Source organism: Lampetra fluviatilis, chromosome 1 (assembly GCF_964198595.1).
Source record: "Lampetra fluviatilis chromosome 1, kcLamFluv1.1, whole genome shotgun sequence".
NCBI classification, from domain to species: domain Eukaryota; kingdom Metazoa; phylum Chordata; class Hyperoartia; order Petromyzontiformes; family Petromyzontidae; genus Lampetra; species Lampetra fluviatilis.
In genome coordinates this window covers 27,427,570-27,446,848 of record NC_136275.1, presented here as the reverse complement: position 1 = coordinate 27,446,848, position 19,279 = coordinate 27,427,570, and the positions used below count along the sequence as shown (strand labels likewise).

General features: G+C 52.7%; 1 protein-coding gene across 1 annotated transcript; it reads left to right on the top strand.

Annotated features, from left to right (window-relative positions):
* The first annotated feature begins 1,149 nt into the window (after nucleotides 1–1,149).
* LOC144939920 (uncharacterized) lies at nucleotides 1,150–18,705 on the top strand. Its single transcript, XM_078866743.1, has 2 exons — nucleotides 1,150–1,831; nucleotides 18,470–18,705. Exons 1-2 carry the CDS (start codon nucleotides 1,150–1,152, stop codon nucleotides 18,703–18,705), a joined length of 918 nt encoding a protein of 305 aa, XP_078722869.1.
* Nucleotides 18,706–19,279: the final 574 nt, after the last annotated feature.

Sequence of the window (19,279 nt, the reverse complement as noted above, 5' to 3'; positions counted from 1 at the left end):
GCAAACAAAAAAGGCCAATATGTGTTTATTATAAAGTAGCACCCCCAAGGCAAATAACACGATGCACCTTCGATGATGACCACTCGACCCTGGCGTGACAACGGTGGCCTCCAACAAATCCACGCGCTCGCAATAATCAGGATGCGATTGTACAACAACAACAAGCAGCACACACACAAACACTTACACGCAAACACACAAACACACACGTGAAGCGAGCTTGAATTGCACTCGGCCTTTCGGGATGGAGTGGGAAAGTGGGGGAGGTTGTATCATGCATTGCATACCAAACACAACATCGCTCCGATTTCCTCTCCCTCACTATCTCTCGCTCCCCTCTCCATCTCTCTCACCCCCTCCATCTCTCTAGCCCCCCCCCCTCTCTCTTGTCTCACCCCCCCCCCCCTCTCTCTTGTCTCACCCCCCCCCTCTCTCGTCTCTCACCCCCCTCTCTCTCTCGTCTCTCACTCCCTCTCTCTCTGTCACCCCCCTTCTCACCCCCCTCTCTCTCACCCCCCCCTCTCACCCCCCTCTCTCTCACCCCCCACTCTCACCCCCCTCTCTCTCACCTCCCCCCCCCCTCTCTCACCCCCTCTCACCCCCCCCCCCCCTCTCTCACCCCCCCTCTCACCCCCCCCTCTCGTGTCTCACCACGACGAAGACCAAAAAATCCTCTCCGCCGTTCATCCGCCACGTGACGGCGGCCCGGCCAATGCAGGCACGAGACCAATAAAGCGTCCGTCAATGTCAATGTCAGGCCGCTTTATTGGCACATTCCGACACTGCAACCACCACCCCCCGCACCACCCCACACCCCCCAACGCCTGCCTCTCCCTTTTGCTGCTGCTGATGATGCTGCTGCTGCTGCTCCCTTCCTCCTCGTCTCAGCAGCCAGCGTCCGGCAAAGCCAAGCTCGCACAGACAGCCAGCCAAGCCAACCCAAGCCCGTCCAGCTAGCCACATAACCATGACCTTCACCACATAGCCCCCCTCCCCTGCACAGACACACACATCCCCACGTGCCCCCCATCCACCCCTCCCCCCTCGCTCCCGCCCCCCCCCCTCCTCCACCCCCCCTCCCCCCCCGGGTTCACATGTGCAGATCCCGCGCTCAAATAAACACCGCACGGCACACGGAGGCGCAGAAACATGGAGGCGCTCGGCACCGCGTCGTTCCCGGGCAGTGGCCAATACCGCAACTGGGTGAGCCACTCGCCCCTCTCCTACTCCATCGCGGCCGCCGCTGCCGCAGCAGCAGCGGCGGCCGCTGCCGCGCAGCAAGCGCCGCCTCCGGGCTCCTTCTCGGAACGCTCCTCGGCGGGACACCACCAACAACACCAACAACAACACAACGACCACGACCACGGCGGCGGCTGCTGCTCCCCGGAGCCGGACAAGGCTCTGGGCTGTGGCCACGGAGGTGCAAGCCACCACCACCACCACGGTGGAGGGGGTGGTGGTGGTGGTGGAGGCCAACTCCTGCGGCCAGGCCACCCGCACGCGCCGCTCCACGCGTCCAACCCCGTGCACGGCAGGGCCGCCGAGTCGCCCGTGGCGGCCGGAGGGGTCGGTTCGTCGTCCGCCGCGGACGACGTGTTCTGGGCGAAAGATTACGGCTTCTACCACCAGTACCACCAGGGGTACGCGGGCGGGTACCACCACCACCAGCAGCAGCAGCACCAGCACCAGCCCGTGTCGCCCTACCTGGACGTGTCCGGCAGGGCCGACGCCGCGTTCCTGCACGCTGCTCACGACCCCCATCAGGCGTGGGCACCTCAGCCCGGCGCGTTGTGGTCCCCGCAGCACGCAGGTAACCGTGGGTGGGTGGTGGGTGGGGGACTTGGGGAGGGGTGGTGTGGGGGCTTGTGGGTGGGGGGGGTGGAGGGGGGGGGGCAGTGTGATGGTTCAGGGTAGTAGGGAGCTCGCTCCCCCTGCCACTCATCCACCACCACCAACATCACCACGCGTGCACTCTGAGTAGTCCCCCATTGCATCTGCATGGAGTCTATGGGGGTTTTCTTTTGCTCTCTTACCCGCAAGTTTCCTATAACCCCGCTCGATTCGTATAAACACGTATTCGCTTTTTAAACTATTACAATTTTAGTTACTTTGACTTTTGTTGCTGGGCGTTTTAAGTGGCGGCGGGGGCTGTCGCAACACTCCGTAATGCTGCCAATTATTAGTTTTTTTGTTTAACAAAAATAACATGAAACTAAATTTATAACCACGAGGCTGACGACGGGCGAACGTGACATCAGAGTCGAGAGCGATATTCTGTGGCAGGCCGGCGACTAATTGTAGACGCTAAGACGAGGCCGAGGCGGAGAGTCTGAAAGCCGAATTTGCACCATGAACGTGTGGACAATTAATTGAGCTGACCAAGCCGCATTTAGTGAGAGAGAGAGCGAGGGAGTTATTCGCCGAATCACGGAGCTTTGAGTTAAACTTGTCTACAACAGGATAAGTAACATTGACCTCCGGATGCATTCACTCGTGGGTGTGTTTGTTGTTGTTAAATCTTCGAAACCTTTATTACGCGTAATAATCCTACGTCGAATAGTCAATGCGTACAGCATTCACGTTTCAATGATTGACAAATTAAACTCGAATTTATAACGATGTTTCGTCCAAGTCAAATGTGTGTGTGTATATTTCATTTGAAATTTCTACGTTGTGAGTGTCTCGTAAAGTGTTTGTGTGTATATATATAGCGCGTTAACAGAATACGCTTCGTTAACAACGAATGATTAACTCCAATTTAGCCCCGTAAATATTTTCATGATATATCCTTAAACTAGTATTTTGTTATTGTTGCAATTATGCAATTTTAAGTCAAAATCTCACTAATAATATTGCGCAAATAATCCTCCACACTGAATTCATAAAACACCTGAGTTACAAAAAATCCCACAACACATATCCTGGACCTGTTCGTATTATAGAGGCAGCATAAGTGAGTGTGGGTTCGAATAAACGTGGGGGGGGGGGGATCAGTAGTGTAGTGGTTAGCGCACTACTGTACGAACCCGGCGACCCGAGTTCAATTCCAATTCCCGCTCACGACCAATAGCAATGGAGAATACAAGCAGCGGTACTGGGGCTCGCCAACGACGCTTGCCCCAACAGTCTGTCCAAGGCTATACAGGGGGATCTTTGTATTTGTATATATATATGTACGTGTGAAAATTACATCTTCCTACAAACTTGGCTCAGCCGAATGACCAAAGTGCACGAGTATGCTTCCGAGTGAACGTTAAAGACCCTTTTGTGTAAGAGTCGCGAACTGCAGAGGCCCTAATTTGCGTGTTCATTCATTTAAGAGGTCACTGCTGTCCACGACATTTGATGAACTCCGAAACAAAATTACTATTTGGCAATTTTTAATACGTATAAAAAAAAGAGATTCACAATTTTTATTCAGCTGGATATTTTATATAGGCGTTTCCGCTGTAATAACATCGCTTTCCAAGTAATTCGAAGCGCTCTATTGCGCAATGTTTCCACTCGTGAAGTAGTGTATCACTCGCATTGTTTGAGTTATAATGTTAGCATTTTTAACAATATGGTGTATATTTGAACAAACAGAAAACGCATTAGCACTGTAACCCATAACACCAAGTGCAGATGTTAATACATGACGAACGATTTAAACAGTGACTAGTGTTGTATACATTGCGTGAGTAGTGTGGGTATACCATGGTAAGTCCTGTTCGCGAGCATCCTATGAATGTCGGCACGGCACACGATGGCGTCGGTAGCCAACACCAAGCCCGGCCGCCTTTGTCTCCCTATTGGCGATGTTTACACACCGCATCGGGTACTCGTTTGAGGCTGAGTCGACCTAGGGGAGGCCCAGGACCGGTTCACATAACCGTCACTGTTGTTGGCCGTGAACGGGAATCGAACTCGGCTGGCCGGGTTCTTAGCGCAGTGCGCTAACCGCTCCCCCACCGCTCCCCACACACCCACATCGGTCCATGCACTGCGTTACGAACCCGCCGGCCCAATTTCGATTCCTGCTCGCGGCCAAGAACGGTGGCGAGCATCTGAACCGGTTCTGGGCCTCCTCTGGGTCGACTCAGCCTCAAATGAGTACCTGGTGCGGTGTGTAAACATCGCCACTGGGGGAGACAAAGGCGGCCGGGCGTGGTGCTGGCTGCTCCTCGCGAGGAACACTTGCCCCAACATTCTGTTCAGGCTATAGGCGGGAGCGGGATCTTTGTCTTTGTGATTATGTACACATATACTGCATATAAAACGTTAAGATTGCATTGTAGCCTGTAGAGTATATATATATAATTTGGATATTATTTGGGTCTTTCGGTGAAGGCACGTAGATAGGTTGAGTTTTTTGTTATTTTATTTTCTTTGAACCTATCTACGTGATTTTACCAAAAGACCCAAAGCATATGCATTCCTGCCGTCGCCAAAGCTTCAGGTCAAGATTATAATTTGGATGTTCACCAACACGTCAACGGTCTACACGCGCTCAAGCAAAAAACAAACAAGATAAATACGATGTCTAAAAAACAAGTTATGAACGCGTTCTTTCAAAATATTATTAGACCCCCCCCCCCCCCCTCTCAAATATGTGTAATTAAATGCACATTTCACATCGCATGTCCGGAAAAGGAGAGCGAGAGAAAGATATTGTGCCAAGCATTGCCGTCCCGTAGGCCTGGGCGCGTGGCTCTGGGTGTTTAAGACAGCCTTGACGAGTAAACATCTCTCTCTGTCTCTGTGTCTCTCTCTGCGTCTCTCTATGTGTGTCTCTGTGTCTCTCTCTCTGCGTCTCTCTCTCTGTGTCTCTCTCTCTCTCTGTGTCTCTCACTGTGTGTCTCTCTGTGTCTCTCTGTGTCTCTCTCTGCGTCTCTGTCGGTGTCTCTCTCTGTGTGTCTCTCTGTGTGTCTCTCTGTGTGTCTCTCTGTGTCTCTGTCACTCTCTCTGTGTCTCTCCCTGTGTCTCGCTCTCTGTCTCTGTGTCTCTCGCTGTGTCTCGGTGTCTCTCTCTGTTTCTCTCTCTGTGTCTCTCACTGTGTGTCTCTCTGTGTCTCTCTGTGTCTCTCTCTGCGTCTCTCTCGGTGTCTCTCTCTGTGTGTCTCTCTGTGTGTCTCTCTGTGTCTCTGTTACTCTCTCTGTGTCTCTCCCTGTGTCTCGCTCTCTGTCTCTGTGTCTCTCGCTGTGTCTCGGTGTCTCTCTCTGTTTCTCTCTCTGTGTCTCTCACTGTGTGTCTCTCTGTGTCTCTCTGTGTCTCTCTCTGCGTCTCTCTCTGCGTCTCTCTCTGTGTGTCTCTCTCTGTATCTCTCTCTGTGTCTCTCTCCGTCTCGTGATGGTCTCTCGGGGTAGCCCAGAGACGAACGTTGGGGCGCCTGTATCCTCTGCAACGCCAGAGACGAACACCCCCCCCCCCCGTGTCGTCTCAACAGACTGTTGGGGCAAGTGTCCCTGAGCGAGCGGCGCGATCGATACGCGCCGGGGTTGGTGGGCTGGTCAACTCCCCACCACGCCCGCGGGGAAGGCTTTGCCTCCTCCCCTCCGTGGAAGTGAAGTTAAGGCTGAGTCGACCTAGGCGAGGCCCTGTCTTGAGACCCAAGCGTCATCGCAGTGATTGACGTGACCGCCGCCAGGATGTTGGTTGCAAGCGGGAATTTGAGAGAGAGAGAAGAAATCTCGGAGCGCGAGTCGGCTCGGTCCTTGACATTGACTGTGGCCTTGTACCCCGTTTGTTCTCAGTAGTTACACAATCGACACGAACATGTATGATGTCGATACACACGTGGCTTCGGTAAAGTAAGTTGTACTTACGGGGCCGTGCTTCATTTGTGTTTTCGATTATTTAACTTCTATAAAAAAAAAATTGATCTGGCTGGGTCACGTACCCCAGCTTAAGCAGAAGAATACGAGCCACTGCCCTACACTACCGCTCCCCAATACCAAGACCCCCTGACGAAGCCTTCTATCCAAATGCCGAAGCCTCCACCAAAAGCCACGCGTTTGTTATTTACATTCAACACAAACGACGCTCATGATTATTACGAGTTATATATTTATTTTTATTTAATAAATCAATTTCCGCTTCTCATTGGGACTCCAACGGCGGAATGGGGGAAGGCTCCTTTAGTAGCACGGTGGGCGTTAGTTCACGAGGGTTCGTCCAAGCGAGCCAGACTCGAGCCGAACCGACACCGCGGGTCATCAAACCGCGTGCATCCCAGAGTCTACATTCGTCCCTGGGCCGTTCCCCGCGCTCCTCGAAGGACGCGCGGATCAATCGGGGTTCGTCAGGCGCAGACGTGGACATGCAAATGAATATAAATACAAATACACACATCTCTCTATATTTGTCAGCGTCTTTATTCTGTTGGTGCAAGTGCTGTTAGCGAGTGGCAATTCAAGGCGGGTACGGCTCACGAAGCGGTTGGGTTTCAAGTTCCACGCCCGGCCGCCTTTGTCTTCCCCCCCCCCCAAGTGGTGATGTTTACACATCGCGCCAGGTACTCATTTGAGGCTGAGTCGATCTAGACGAGGCCCGGGACCGCGTCATATAATCGGCACTGGTGTTTTGGGCCCGTGGGCTGGAATCGAACTCGGGTCACTGGGTTCGTGGCGATGTGCGCTAACCACTGCACGGCCGCTTCCCACAATACAAAAGACAAACATTGTGTGAAGATCCCCCGTATAGCCTTTACAGACTGATAGGGGCAAGTGCTGTTAGCGAGCACCTATTAAGGCCGGCACGGCACACGAGGGGGGGGGGATGGACGGCCAGCACCGCCCCCGGCCGCCTTTGTCTCCCTATCAGTGCTGATGTTTACACATCGCGCCAGGTACCCATTTGAGGCTGAGTCGACCTAGGGAAGGCCCGGAACTGCGTCACATTATAATCGGCACCGTGTGTCTGTGGGTCCGGAGCGCGGCACGCTGACCGCATCCCCACGACACAAAGACCCCCCACGCCCACTGCACGGCTTTGGCCGCGCTTTAGGTCGACTCGGACTAAAATCTAAAGAGCTGGGGGGGCCTCTGTTCATGTCGCGGACGCGTCGGCGCGCGTGGGAGAGTTTCCCCGTCGGAGTCGAGCCCGCGGCGTGCGTCCGAACTCACATTTGAACGCACGCGGCCAACGCGGTTGACGTGACCTGTGTGTGCACGCGCCTACCACGTGGAGTCAGCGCGCGTGCACATCGCACACACGCCGCGCGAGGTGCACGCGCGTCCCGCCTACCCTGTGGCCACGCGCCTCCAACCGGGAAGAGGCGACGCGTGGCGCCTGCTTCTGGTAGCGGTGTTGGGCCGCGCAAGTCGAGAGGGTGGTGGTTGTGGTTGTGGTAGTGTGGTGGTGGTGGTGTAGAGAGGGTGGTTGTGGTGGTGGTGTAGAGAGGGTGGTTGTGGTTGTGTGGTGGTGGTGGTGGTGTTGAGAGGGTGGTGATTGTGGTTGTGGTTGTAGTGGTGTGGTGGTGGTGTAGAGAGGGTGGTTGTGGTTGTGTGGTGGTGGTGTAGAGAGGGTGGTGGTTGCCGTGGTGGTGTAGATAGGTTGGTGATGGTGTAGAGAGAGGAGTGGTGGTGTAGAGAGGGTGGTTGTGGTTGTCGTGGTGTAGAGAAGTTGGTGGTGGTGGTGGTGGTGTAGAGATGGTGGTGGTTGCCGTGGTGGTGTAGAGAGGGTGGTGATCGTGTAGAGAGGGTAGTGGTGGTGTAGAGAGGGTGGTAGTGGTGGTGGTGTAGAGAGGGTGGTGGTTGTGTGTTGGTGGTGGTGTAGAGACTGTGGTTGTGGTGGTGGTGTAGAGAGGGTGGTAGTGGTGGTGGTGAAGAGGCCGTAATTAACATATATTTTGGGGGGGGACACATCTCCCCCCAATATTCAAATATGCTCAATGTCCCCCCTGTAAAGAATATAAAAGTAATCATAATTGCTATGCTATGTAAATTAAAATAACAATTTTCTAAACCTTGGCTACAAAATCTGGACTTGTCATCGTATAAATCAATGCATAGATTTATATTTATATGATTATGGTTGTACTTTATTAATCCCTAATCTCAAACATTACTTACAATGAAACAAGAACTGGTAAAAAAGTAAAAACAGAGCAATGTAATACAATACACTATTAGACATTATTGTAAAAAATAAATAAAAAATCCATCACATATGTTAGTGAATTTAGAAATATTTTTAGGCAGGAAATGGCAGGAAGTGAGTTTTCAAATTTAGATTTTTTTTCTGGGTTGGGACCCCCAGACCCCCTTGAAGATTTGGTGCCCCCCAATGTTGACTCCATGGTTACGGCCTTGGGGTGGTAGTAGTGGTGTAGAGAGGGTGGTAGTGGTGGTGTAGAGTGGTGGTGGTGTAGTGAGGGTGATGGTTGTGTTGGTATAGAGTGGGAGATGGTTGCGGTGGTGGTGTCGAGAGTTTGATAGTTGTGGTGGTATAGTGAGGGTGGTGGTTGTGGTGCAGAGAGTTTGGTGGATGTGGTGGTGTAGAGAGGGCGAAGGTTGTGGTGTAGAGAGGGTGGTGGTGTAGAGAGGGTGGTGGTTGTGGTGGTGTAGTGAGGGTGTTGGTTGTGGTGGTGTAGTGAGGGTGGTGGTTGTGGTGGTGTAGTGAGGGTGGTGGTTGTGGTGGTGTAGTGAGAGTGGTGGTTGTGGTGGTGTAGAGAGGGTGGTGGTTGTGGTGGTGTAGTGAGGGTGGTGATTGTGGTGGTGTAGTAAGGGTGGTGGTTGTGGTGGTGTAGTGAGGGTGATGGTTGTGGTGATGTAGTGAGGGTGGTGGTTGTGGTGGTGTAGTGAGGGTTGTGGTTGTGGTGGTGTAGTGAGGTTGGTGGTTGTGGTGGTTTAGAGAGGGTGATGGTTGTGGTGGTGTAAAGAGGGTGATGGTTGTGGTGTTGTAGAGAGGGTGATGGTTGTGGTGGTGTAGTGAGGGTGGTGGTTGTGGTGGTGTATTGAGAGTGGTGGTTGTGGTGGTGTAGTGAGGGTGGTGGTGTAGTGAGGGTGGTGGTTGTGGTGTAGTGAGCGTGGTGGTTGTGGTGGTGTTGAGAGGGTGGTGGTTGTGGTGGTGTAGTGAGGGTGGTGGTTGTGGTGGTGGTGTAGAGAGGGTTGTAGTTGTGGTGGTTTAGTGAGGGTGGTGGTTGTGGTGGTGTAGAGAGGGTGGTGGTTGTGGTGGTGTAGTGATGGTGATGGTTGTGGTGGTGTAGTGAGGGTGGTGGTTGTGGTGATGTAGTTAGGGTGGTGGTTGTGGTGGTGTAGAGCGGGTGGTGGTGGTTGTGGTGGTGTAGAGATGGTGGTGGTTGTGGTGGTGTAGAGAGGGTGGTGGTTGTGGTGGTGTTGTGAGAGTGGTGGTTGTGGTGGTGTAGAGAGGGTGGTGGTTGTGGTGGTGTTGCGAGGGTGATGGCTGTGGTGGTGTAGAGAAGGTGGTGGTTATGGTGGTGTAGAGATGTTCGGTGGTTGTGGTGGTGTAGTGAGGGTGGTGGGTGTGGTGTAGTGAGGGTGATGGTTGTGGTAGTGTAGAGAGGGTGGTGGTTGTGGTGGTGTAGATAGGGTGGTGGTTGTGGTGGTGTAGAGAGGGTGTTGGTTGTGGTGGTGTAGTGAGGGTGGTGGTTGTGGTGGTGTAGTGAGGGTGGTGGTTGTGGTGGTGTAGTGAGGGTGGTGGTTGTGGTGGTGTAGTGAGGGTGGTGGTTGTGGTGGTGTAGTGAGGTTGGTGGTTGTGGTGGTGTAGAGAGGATAGTGGTGATTGTGGTGGTGTAGTGATGGTGATGGTTGTGGTGGTGTAGTGAGGGTGGTGGTTGTGGTGGTGTAGAGAGGGTGGTGGTTGTGGTGGTGTCGTGAGGGTGGTGGTTGTGGTGGTGTAGTGAGGATGGTGGTTGTGGTTGTGTAGAAAGGGTGATGGTTGTGGTGGTGTAAAGAGGGTGATGGTTGTGGTGGTGTAGTGAGGGTGATGGTTGTGGTGGTGTTGTGAGGGTGGTGGTTGTGGTGGTGTAGTGAGAGTGGTGGTTGTGGTGGTGTAGTGAGGGTGGTGGTGTAGTGAGGGTGGTAGTTGTGGTGTAGTGAGCGTGGTGGTTGTGGTGATGTAGAGAGGGTGGTGGTTGTGGTGGTGTAGTGAGGGTGGTGGTTGTGGTGGTGGTGTAGAGAGGGTTGTAGTTGTGGTGGTGTAGTGAGGGTGGTGGTTGTGCTGGTGTAGAGAGGGTGGTGGTTGTGGTGGTGTAGTGATGGTGATGGTTGTGGTGGTGTAGTGATGGTGATGGTTGTGGTGGTGGTGTAGTGAGGGTGGTGGTTGTGGTGGTGTAGTGAGGGTGGTGGTTGTGGTGGTGTAGAGCGGGTGATGGTTGTGGTGGTGTAGAGAGGGTGATGGTTGTGGTGGTGTAGTGAGGGTGGTGGTTGTGGTGGTGTAGTAAGGGTGGTGGTTGTGGTGGTGTAGTGAGGGTGGTGGTTGTGGTGGTGCAGAGAGGGTGGTAGTTGTGGTGGTGAAAAGAGGGTGGTGGTTGTGGTGGTGTAGTGAGGGTGGTGCTTGTGAGGGTGTAGTGAGGGTGGTGGTTGTGGTGGTGTAGAGAAGGTGGTGGTTGTGGTGGTGTAGTGAAGGTGGTGGTTGTGGTGGTGTAGTGAGGGTGGTGGTTGAGGTGGTGTAGTGATGGTGATGGTTGTGGTGGTGTAGAGAGGATATTGGTTGTGGTGGTGTAGAGAGGGTGATGGTTGTGGTGGTGTAGAGAGGATGATGGTGATTGTGGTGGTGTAGTGAGGGTGGTGGTTGTGGTGGTGTAGTGAGGGTGATGGTTGTGGTGATGTAGAGAGGGTGGTGGTGGTTGTGGTGGTGTAGAGATGGTGGTGGTTGTGGTGGTGTAGAGAGGATGGTGGTGATTGTGGTGGTGTAGTGAGGGTGGTGGTTGTGGTGGTGTAGTGAGGGTGATGCTTGTGGTGATGTAGAGAGGGTGGTGGTGGTTGTGGTGGTGTAGAGATGGTGGTGGTTGTGTTGGTGTAGAGAGGGTGGTGGTTGTGGTGGTGTAGTGAAGGTGGTGGTTGTGGTGGTGTAGTGAGGGTGGTGGTTGAGGTGGTGTAGTGATGGTGATGGTTGTGGTGGTGTAGAGAGGATATTGGTTGTGGTGGTGTAGAGAGGGTGATGGTTGTGGTGGTGTAGAGAGGATGATGGTGATTGTGGTGGTGTAGTGAGGGTGGTGGTTGTGGTGGTGTAGTGAGGGTGATGGTTGTGGTGATGTAGAGAGGGTGGTGGTGGTTGTGGTGGTGTAGAGATGGTGGTGGTTGTGGTGGTGTAGAGAGGGTGGTGGTTGTGGTGGTGTAGAGAAGGTGGTGGTTATGGTGGTGTAGAGATGTTCGGTGGTTGTGGTGGTTTAGTGAGGGTGGTGGGTGTGGTGTAGTGAGGGTGATGGTTGTGGTAGTGTAGAGAGGGTGGTGGTCGTGGTGGTGTAGAGAGGGTGGTGGTTGTGGTGGTGTATAGAGGGTGGTGGTTGTGGTGGTGTAGTGAGGGTGGTGGTTGTGATGGTGTAGTGAGGTTGGTGGTTGTGGTGGTGTAGAGAGGGTGATGGTTGTGGTGGTGTAGAAAGGGTGATGGTTGTGGTGGTGTAGAGAGGGTGTTGGTTGTGGTGGTGTAGTGAGGGTGGTGGTTGTGGTGGTGTAGTGAGGGTGGTGGTTGTGGTGGTGTAGTGAGGGTGGTGGTTGTCGTGGTGTAGTGAGGGTGATGGTTGTGGTGGTGGTTGTGGTGGTGTATAGAGGGTGGTGGGGTGGTGGTTGTGGTGGTGTATAGAGGGTGGTGGTTGTGGTGGTGTAGTGAGGGTGGTGGTTGTGATGGTGTAGTGAGGGTGGTGGTTGTGGTGGTGTAGTGAGGTTGGTGGTTGCGGTGGTGTAGTGAGGTGATGGTTTTGGTGGTGTAGAGAGCGTGATGGTTGTGGTGGTGTAGAGAGGATGGTGGTGATTGTGGTGGTGTAGTGAGGGTTGTGGTTGTGGTGGTGTAGTGAAGGTGGTGGTTGTGGTGATGTAGAAAGGGTGGTGGTTGTGGTGATGTAGTGAGGGTGGTGGTTGTGGTGGTGTAGTGAGGGTGGTGGTTTTGGTGGTGTAGAGATGTTCGGTGGTTGTGGTGGTGTAGAGAGGGTGGTGGATGTGTTGGTTTAGAGAGGGTGGTGGTGTAGTGAGGGTGGTGGTTGTGGTGGTGTAGTGAGGGTAGTGGTTGTGATGGTGTAGTGAGGTTGGTGGTTGTGGTGGTGTAGAGAGGGTGATGGTTGTGGTGGTGTCGAGATGATAGTGGTGATTGTGGTGGTGTAGTGATGGTGATGGTTGTGGTGGTGTCGTGAGGGTGGTGGTTGTAGTGGTGTAGAGAGGGTGGTGGTTGTGGTGGTGTGGAGAGGGTGGTGGTTGTGGTGGTATAGTGAGGGTGGTGGTTGTGGTGTAGTGAGGGTGGTGGTTGTGGTGGTGTAGTGAGGGTGGTGGTTTTGGTGGTGTAGTGAGGGTGGTGGTTGTGGTGGTGTAGTGAGGGTGGTGGTTGTGGTGTAGTGAGGGTGGTGGTTGTGGTGGTGTAGTGAGGGTGGTGGTTGTGGTGGTGTAGTGAGGGTGGTGGTTGTGGTGATGTAGTAAGGGTGGTGGTTGTGGTGGTGTAGAGATGGTTGGTGCTTGTGGTGGTGTAGAGATGTTCGGTGGTTGTGATGGTTGTGGTGGTATAGAGATGGTTCGTGGTTGTGGTGGTGTAGAGATGGTTGGTTCCTATGGTGGTTGTGGTGGTAGTGGTGGCGTAGAGAGGGTTTGTGGTTGTGGTGGTGTAGAGAGGGTGGTGTTTGTGGTGGTGGTCAAGGCCTATGATACCATCAGTAGGCCTGGGCTCTAAATTATTATTCGTGCTTTCGGAGTCCCTGATCATCTGCTCACGATCATTAAGGACCTTCATGATGGTGAGCCGGCCCGGGTAAAACTACATCGCCGGGAGTCAGAGCCATTCCCTGTACACCTTAGCGTGCGACAGGGATTCTAGATTTGAAGGTTTCGTGACTGCAAGGAATCATATTCTTAGGTTTTTTCGGTAAAGTCACGTAGGTAAAACATCAAAATTAATGAAAATAAAATAAAATAAAACAAAAATCACGACGTTTCGGAGGCAACACAAGTCTCCGTCATCAGGTGGGACCGTCACAGCCGAATTAGCTGCATCAAGTGAGGCAATGATTCAAGATGTAATCCCTTATAAGCAAGTTGAAGGGGGGAGGAGAGGGGGGGGAGCTCATCAGAATGTGGTAGCCAATGAATGGAACGTATCGGGAGGGAGGGGGGCGGGGCTCAAAGACAGCACGGAGTGCTAAGTACAACGCATCGGGAGGGGGGGGGGGGCAAAAAAATGGACGACGGCTTGTACGCGGTTGCTGCTGCACAAGCCAACACAATGGACAGAGAGGGGGAGGGGAGGTCTGATACACATGATAGACAAAAGAACGAAAATGCCCATCTTTATACCAATGCTGGCTGAACAATGAAGAGAGTACTGTTAAAAATAACTGGAGAATGTGCGACAGGGATGTCCTTTGGCTCCACATTATTTAACATCTATTTTGACCACGTAGTTCGTGAAGCCTTCAATAGCTGCACCGGAGGAATTTCCATTTGGTACAGATACAATGGGAGACTGATCGATGCCCGGGTGCGGTCAAGAGATGGCTCCCTATTGCTAAACCACGTTATGTATGCTGATGATCTGGTAATTGCTGCTCACTCCGAGGAGGAGTTAGAGGCGCTGCTGCTGAACCTGGAGCTTGCCACCAAGAGGTGAGGCCATACCATCAGCCTCACCAAAACTAAGCACCTGCCTGGTTATTTTATACCATCGGACACTCCACCCCCACAACGCCCAATTGGTGATAGGGCAGTTGTGGATAGAGTGGAGATTTTCCCATACCTGGGTAGTGTGCTTATGACCGGCTCCGGTTTAAGAGCAGAGGTCTCACTCCGAATCAGTCGATCAGCATTATCTTTTCATCGGTTGCGTAACGCTGTGTGGAAGCTACCTGGTCAATCTCTCCGCACGAAGCTTCAGGTCTTCTCTGCCACGGTCATTCCCTCCCTTCTCTACGCTTGCGAAACGTGGACCCCCCTAATGGAACATCTTCGCCGGTTAGAAACATTTAGGCTAGCCTGCCTACGATCCATCCTGGGTTTAACCAGGCTGGATTGTGTGAGTAGCTCACAAATCCTGAGCTTCTCCGGCAGGCAAGGCTGCTTTGGCTGGGTCATGTAGCCCGAATGCCCAGCCACCGCATGCCTAAACAGCTTTTGTTCGGCTGGATAGAGGGGGCTAAACGGGCGCGGCACGGGTTGGAGAAGAGATGGAGTGATGTGGTACAGGAGGATGTGGAGCTGAGTGGACTTGCCGATGACTGGTACCAGCGGTCTCAAGATCGGCCTCTGTGGAGGAGGCTCGTTAAGGACGCTACTGGGCAGTTGGAGGCAGTCGCCCTCCAACAACAACGGAGGGCGGAGTAGCGACGCTCACAACAACGAGCGGGGCGCCGGGTGGCTAAAGCACAGCAAGTTGGCACAGTAGGGGGCACAGGTGGTGCATCAGCCAGTCATCTTAGTCATCTCAGTCAGTCGACCCGTGACACCTGGGTCTGCCCCGTGCCCTCTTGCCAGCGGGCGTTCGACACTTCACGTGGCCTCAAGGTGCACATAGCCTGGCACAAGCGTCGTGGTGACGTCACCGCCACTTAGTGGCGAATGGCGGTTGTTCTTTTAGAGAGGGTTGGTGGTTGTGGTGGTGGTGGATTGTTCCTGCAGTCGTCTTGGACAGAAGCAACCCGGACATAGAACGATCGGCACCCTGATAGGACACTTTGTCGACTCGCCGCTGGATGCCACGCCTGCCGCACACGTGACGCAGGTCGTGAGCGTAGTTGGACCATTCTCCACCACGTGACGTCCGGCCTAGTCGCTATCATCGTGGTGCCCGAGGTTCGCGTGTTACCTGGGCGAGCCAAGTTTGTGCCCCCCTCCACCACCCCAACTTTACCCCCCAGCGCCTCTACGTCGCACACCCCCCACTGAAACCACATTTATAAACGCACAGAAGTGCACGCAAATCATAGCCCTGCCGACAACTGTGTTCGATCCACAAAATCAATATCTAATTCTATATTTAATCCACGAATGCAAAGCCGCATTGAGCCTCGTGACTTGTGTTTTTTTCAAGATAGTCCTGCATGAGGATGTTTAGCCGATATATTTATTTTCACAATATGACCTTGGTGGCACTATAAAAATACATATATATAGGCTACTGCTGCAGCAATAGTGGCAATGGATACGAATTGAAGGCATTTTGCCTCTCCCAATCGTGACGGATTAAGGAGGCAGTGAGCCGTGTGGTTCCTCTTTCCCATGGCGAGGTAATTCCCCTGTTAGACTATCGGTCCTCTGGCCCACACAGAGATCTATACGTTCAAATTAATGAGGCGCCGCAGTGGAGAGATGTGAACTCCCTCGCCTGGTATGCAGGGTTCGTGAGATCGAGCCAAACCCTGATTGCTGTCGATTTGGAGTTTGCGTGTCTCTCTCTCTCTTCCCGTGGTCGCGTGGATTGTTTTTTTCGAAGGGCTCTCCGGTGTTTCACTCCACGTTTAGAAACACACGTTTTGAGTATCTGGCTGCTATAAATGTCCATAGGATAAGCCGACTTCGTTGAGCTATCATTTGTGGTCAGGTCGATTGTGATAAAACAGCTATGTAGCTCAGTGGGCCTTACCTAGTAAAATACAAACTAGCTTCATTGTTTCATTTGGCGTGTAACTTCTGTGGAATACCAGGGGTAGAACAATCGTAATGATAGCTCAAATATTATAATCATGATGATGATAACTTGATTGAGTCTCAATGTTCCTGCATCGGATGGCCCTACACTGGGATACTTGGCCACATTCTTTAAAGATATATTTTATATCGTTTCTTTGCTTTGTATTTACAAAAAAAAACGCTTTGCTAGGATAAAATTAATAAAAATCGTCCACGACTCGTGACTCGCGCTTTCGAGGGGATGAACGCTCAAAACTCCGCACAGACGGGCTCACGTAACCCACTTGCTGTACTGTGAATGTCTAATCGCATCAACATGAACCCACCAACCCGAAACACCACACCCGCCCGATCTGATCACATAGCTCGTAATGATAATGAATAATTCGCGTGCTTGCGGAGAATGTAATTCACGAAATAAATACACGGATACTCCTTAACACACATTCCTCGTTTCACACCAAAAGAGAAAATATATATATTTATAATAATAGGGTTTTTCCCCTTTTTTTCTGGCGACAAAACTGAAACCTTTTTACAAGGAATCATGTTTGCATTAATCACAATACTTGTGGTCAAAATGCAAACAAAAAACACACTCTGATAACATATGCATTGTCCTTGAAACTTATTGGTCCATACCTGAGACGACTTTCTTTTGAGCCTCGTTTCAATTGGTGTTAGACCAGAGGACGCCAAAAGGCGTACAGCTCAAAGACAACGCACTAGCAAAGTAATGAGGACTCGGAGTGAGCATCTACATCATTAGACCTCTTCTTGGTTCTTTTGGTAAAGTCACGTAGAAGGGAAGCAATAAAATAATAAAAATAAAACATTATTATTTTATTACTTCCCTTCTACGTGACTTTACCGAAAGAACCAAGAAGATGAATCCCGGCAGTCACGAAAGCTTTAAATCGAAAAAATTCATTAGACCTCCTTTGACAGTACCAAAATATAATACAAGGTTTATATATATATGTATATTTCTTACACAACCCACCAGCGGCATGGCCTTCTGGGAGGGCCTACTCTCAGCAGCAGCAGCGATTCCAAGGCCGTCAAACTCCGGACCGGTTTTGACGCGCAGTATCTCGTCAGCAGGGCTGTCTGTCTTGGCTCGAATCAGTTTCAAGTTTTTCAAGTTTCATTTATTAGGTATAGCCCTGTGAGCCATGCGGCCCTTAAGTCGGGTACAACCGCAACAAACAAAATATGAACACAGAACATCCCAAAGCGACGACGCGCAACAGAAACATCCTGGAATAAATCATCAAATATTCCAAAAAGAACGTGTTAAAACGCTGTGTGCAAAAATGACAATGTGGTGCAAGCCAACAACAACAACAACCATGAGACAATATAGATTAACCATATGATTGGGAATCACCAAAATAAAGCTATAAAAACAATGTCACAACAGTAATCATAGGAACTGTGATTTAAATTGAACAATACACGATATACATAACACGTACGTTGCGTTGGACGGGCGCACGCGATGCCACTCGTGTTTTCTCTCTCTCTCTGTCCCAAAATCGCTCGCGTGGACGCGGCTAACGTCGCCGCGACGTCAAAGTGGAAAACCAGCGTCGTCCGCACTTTTGTAGCGCGTGCCACGGCCGTCTGGAGGAGGCTCCGTTATTTTGTTGTCATTTGATGCGCATCTATTTGTATCACTCGAAGACCAATTTGTCTTTTTGTAAAAAAAACATGTGTGTGTGTGCGTGTGTGTGTGCGTGTGTGTGCGCGTGTGTGTGCGCGTGTGTGCGTGCGTGTGTGCGCGTGTGTGTTCGTGTGTGTGTGTGCGTGTGTGTGCGTGTGTGTGTTCGTGTGTGTGTGTGCGTGTGTGTGTGCGTGTGTGTGCGCGTGTGTGTGTGTTTGTGTGTGCGCGCTGCGCTACGAACCCGCTGACTCGAGTTCGATTCCCGATCACGGCCAACACCAGTGACGATTATCTGAACCGGTCCTGGGCCTCCCCTAGGTCGACTCATCCTCAAAAAAGTACCCGGTGTGGTGTGTAAACATCGCCACTAGGGAGACAAAGGCGGCCGGGCGTGGTGCTGTCCACCCACTCCCTCGTGTGCCGTGCCGGCCTTCATAGGTGCTACTCGCTAACAGCACTTGCCCAACAGTTCGTTACAGGCTATACGGGGGATCTTTGTCTTCATGTGTGTGTGTGTGTGTGTCAGGGGAGCGGCATTGTAGTAGTGAGCACGCTGCCCTCCGAACCCGGTGACTCGAGTTGAAATATTTGAGCCGCTCCTGGGCCCTCCCCTAGGTCGACTCAGTCTCAAATGAGCACCCGGTGCGATGTGTACACGTGGCCACGGGGGAGACAAAGGCGGCCGGGCGTGGTGCTGGCCTCCCATGCCCCTGATGTGCCGCGCCGGCATTCATAGGGGCTCACCACTTGCCCCCACAGCCCGTTGACGCTATAGGGGGGACATTTATCTTCGTGTGTCGCCGAACAGCACTTGCTAGACGAGGCTATCTTTGCGTGTCGGCCTAACAGCACTTTCCCCCAACGCTCTGCGCAGGCTATAGGGAGGCTCTTTGTCGTTGTGTGTCGGTGTGTGGGGATTACGCACGGGGGACGCTCGATCCGACAGCGGCGGCGGCTGCTGCTGCTGCTGCGGCTGCTGCTGCGGCTGCTGCTGCGGGAGTCGGAGGATGCGGCGGAGGAGTCGCAGGCGCCGCGGGAGTCGGAGGATGCGGAGACGCCCCGGGGGGGCAGCGGCGTGTGCGCAAGAAGCGCGTCCCCTACACCAAGGGGCAGCTGAAGGAGCTCGAGGCGCACTACGCCGCCTGCCGCTTCGTGAGCAAGGAGACGCGGCGGCTCATCTCGAGCGAGACGAGCCTCTCGGAGCGCCAGATCACCATCTGGTTCCAGAACCGCAGGGTCAAGGACAAGAAGTTGCGCGCCAAGCAGCGAGATTGACCATCGGAGGGGAGACCTTGCGACGTTCGAGCCACGGCGCGCGCCATGTGCGTGCGCGTGAGAGTTGTCCTCTTGCCCCAACAGTCTGTTGAAGGCTATACGGTTGGGGGGGGGGGTCTTTGTCTTTGTATGTGTGAGCTGCGCGTGATGGGGAGCGGTATTGAGAGTTGTTGGGACGACCTGCGGCTGCACTACGAACCCGGCGCGAACCGAGTTCAATGTCACGCTCACGGTCGCCAACCAACGCCAGCGGCGGTCGTATTGAGCCGGTCCTGGGCTTCCCTGAGGTCAACTCAGCTTCAAATGAGTGCCCGTGTGCGATGTGTAAAAAACCCACCCCAGCGTATGCCGTCTGGGCATTCATAGGTGCTCGCTAACAGCACTTGCCCCAACAGTCTGTTAAAGGCTATACGGGGGTATGTGTGTGTGTGTGTGGGGGCATGTGTGCGTGAGTGTGTGTGGGCATGTGTGCGTGTGTGTGTGTGGGCATGTGTGCGTGTGTGTGGGGTGGCGGTGTGGAGAGCGGTGGTGCAGTGGTTGGCGCTCTGAAACTACAAACCCGGTGGACAGAGTT

Bases quoted from the DNA above. Each gene is read 5' to 3' on its own strand.
- LOC144939920 (XM_078866743.1), top strand. From the start codon at position 1,150: ATGGAGGCGCTCGGCACCGCGTCGTTCCCGGGCAGTGGCCAATACCGC. The intron at 1,832-18,469 runs GTGGGGGACTTG...GCGCCGCGGGAG, and splicing joins TAACCGTGGGTGGGTGGTGG to TCGGAGGATGCGGAGACGCC.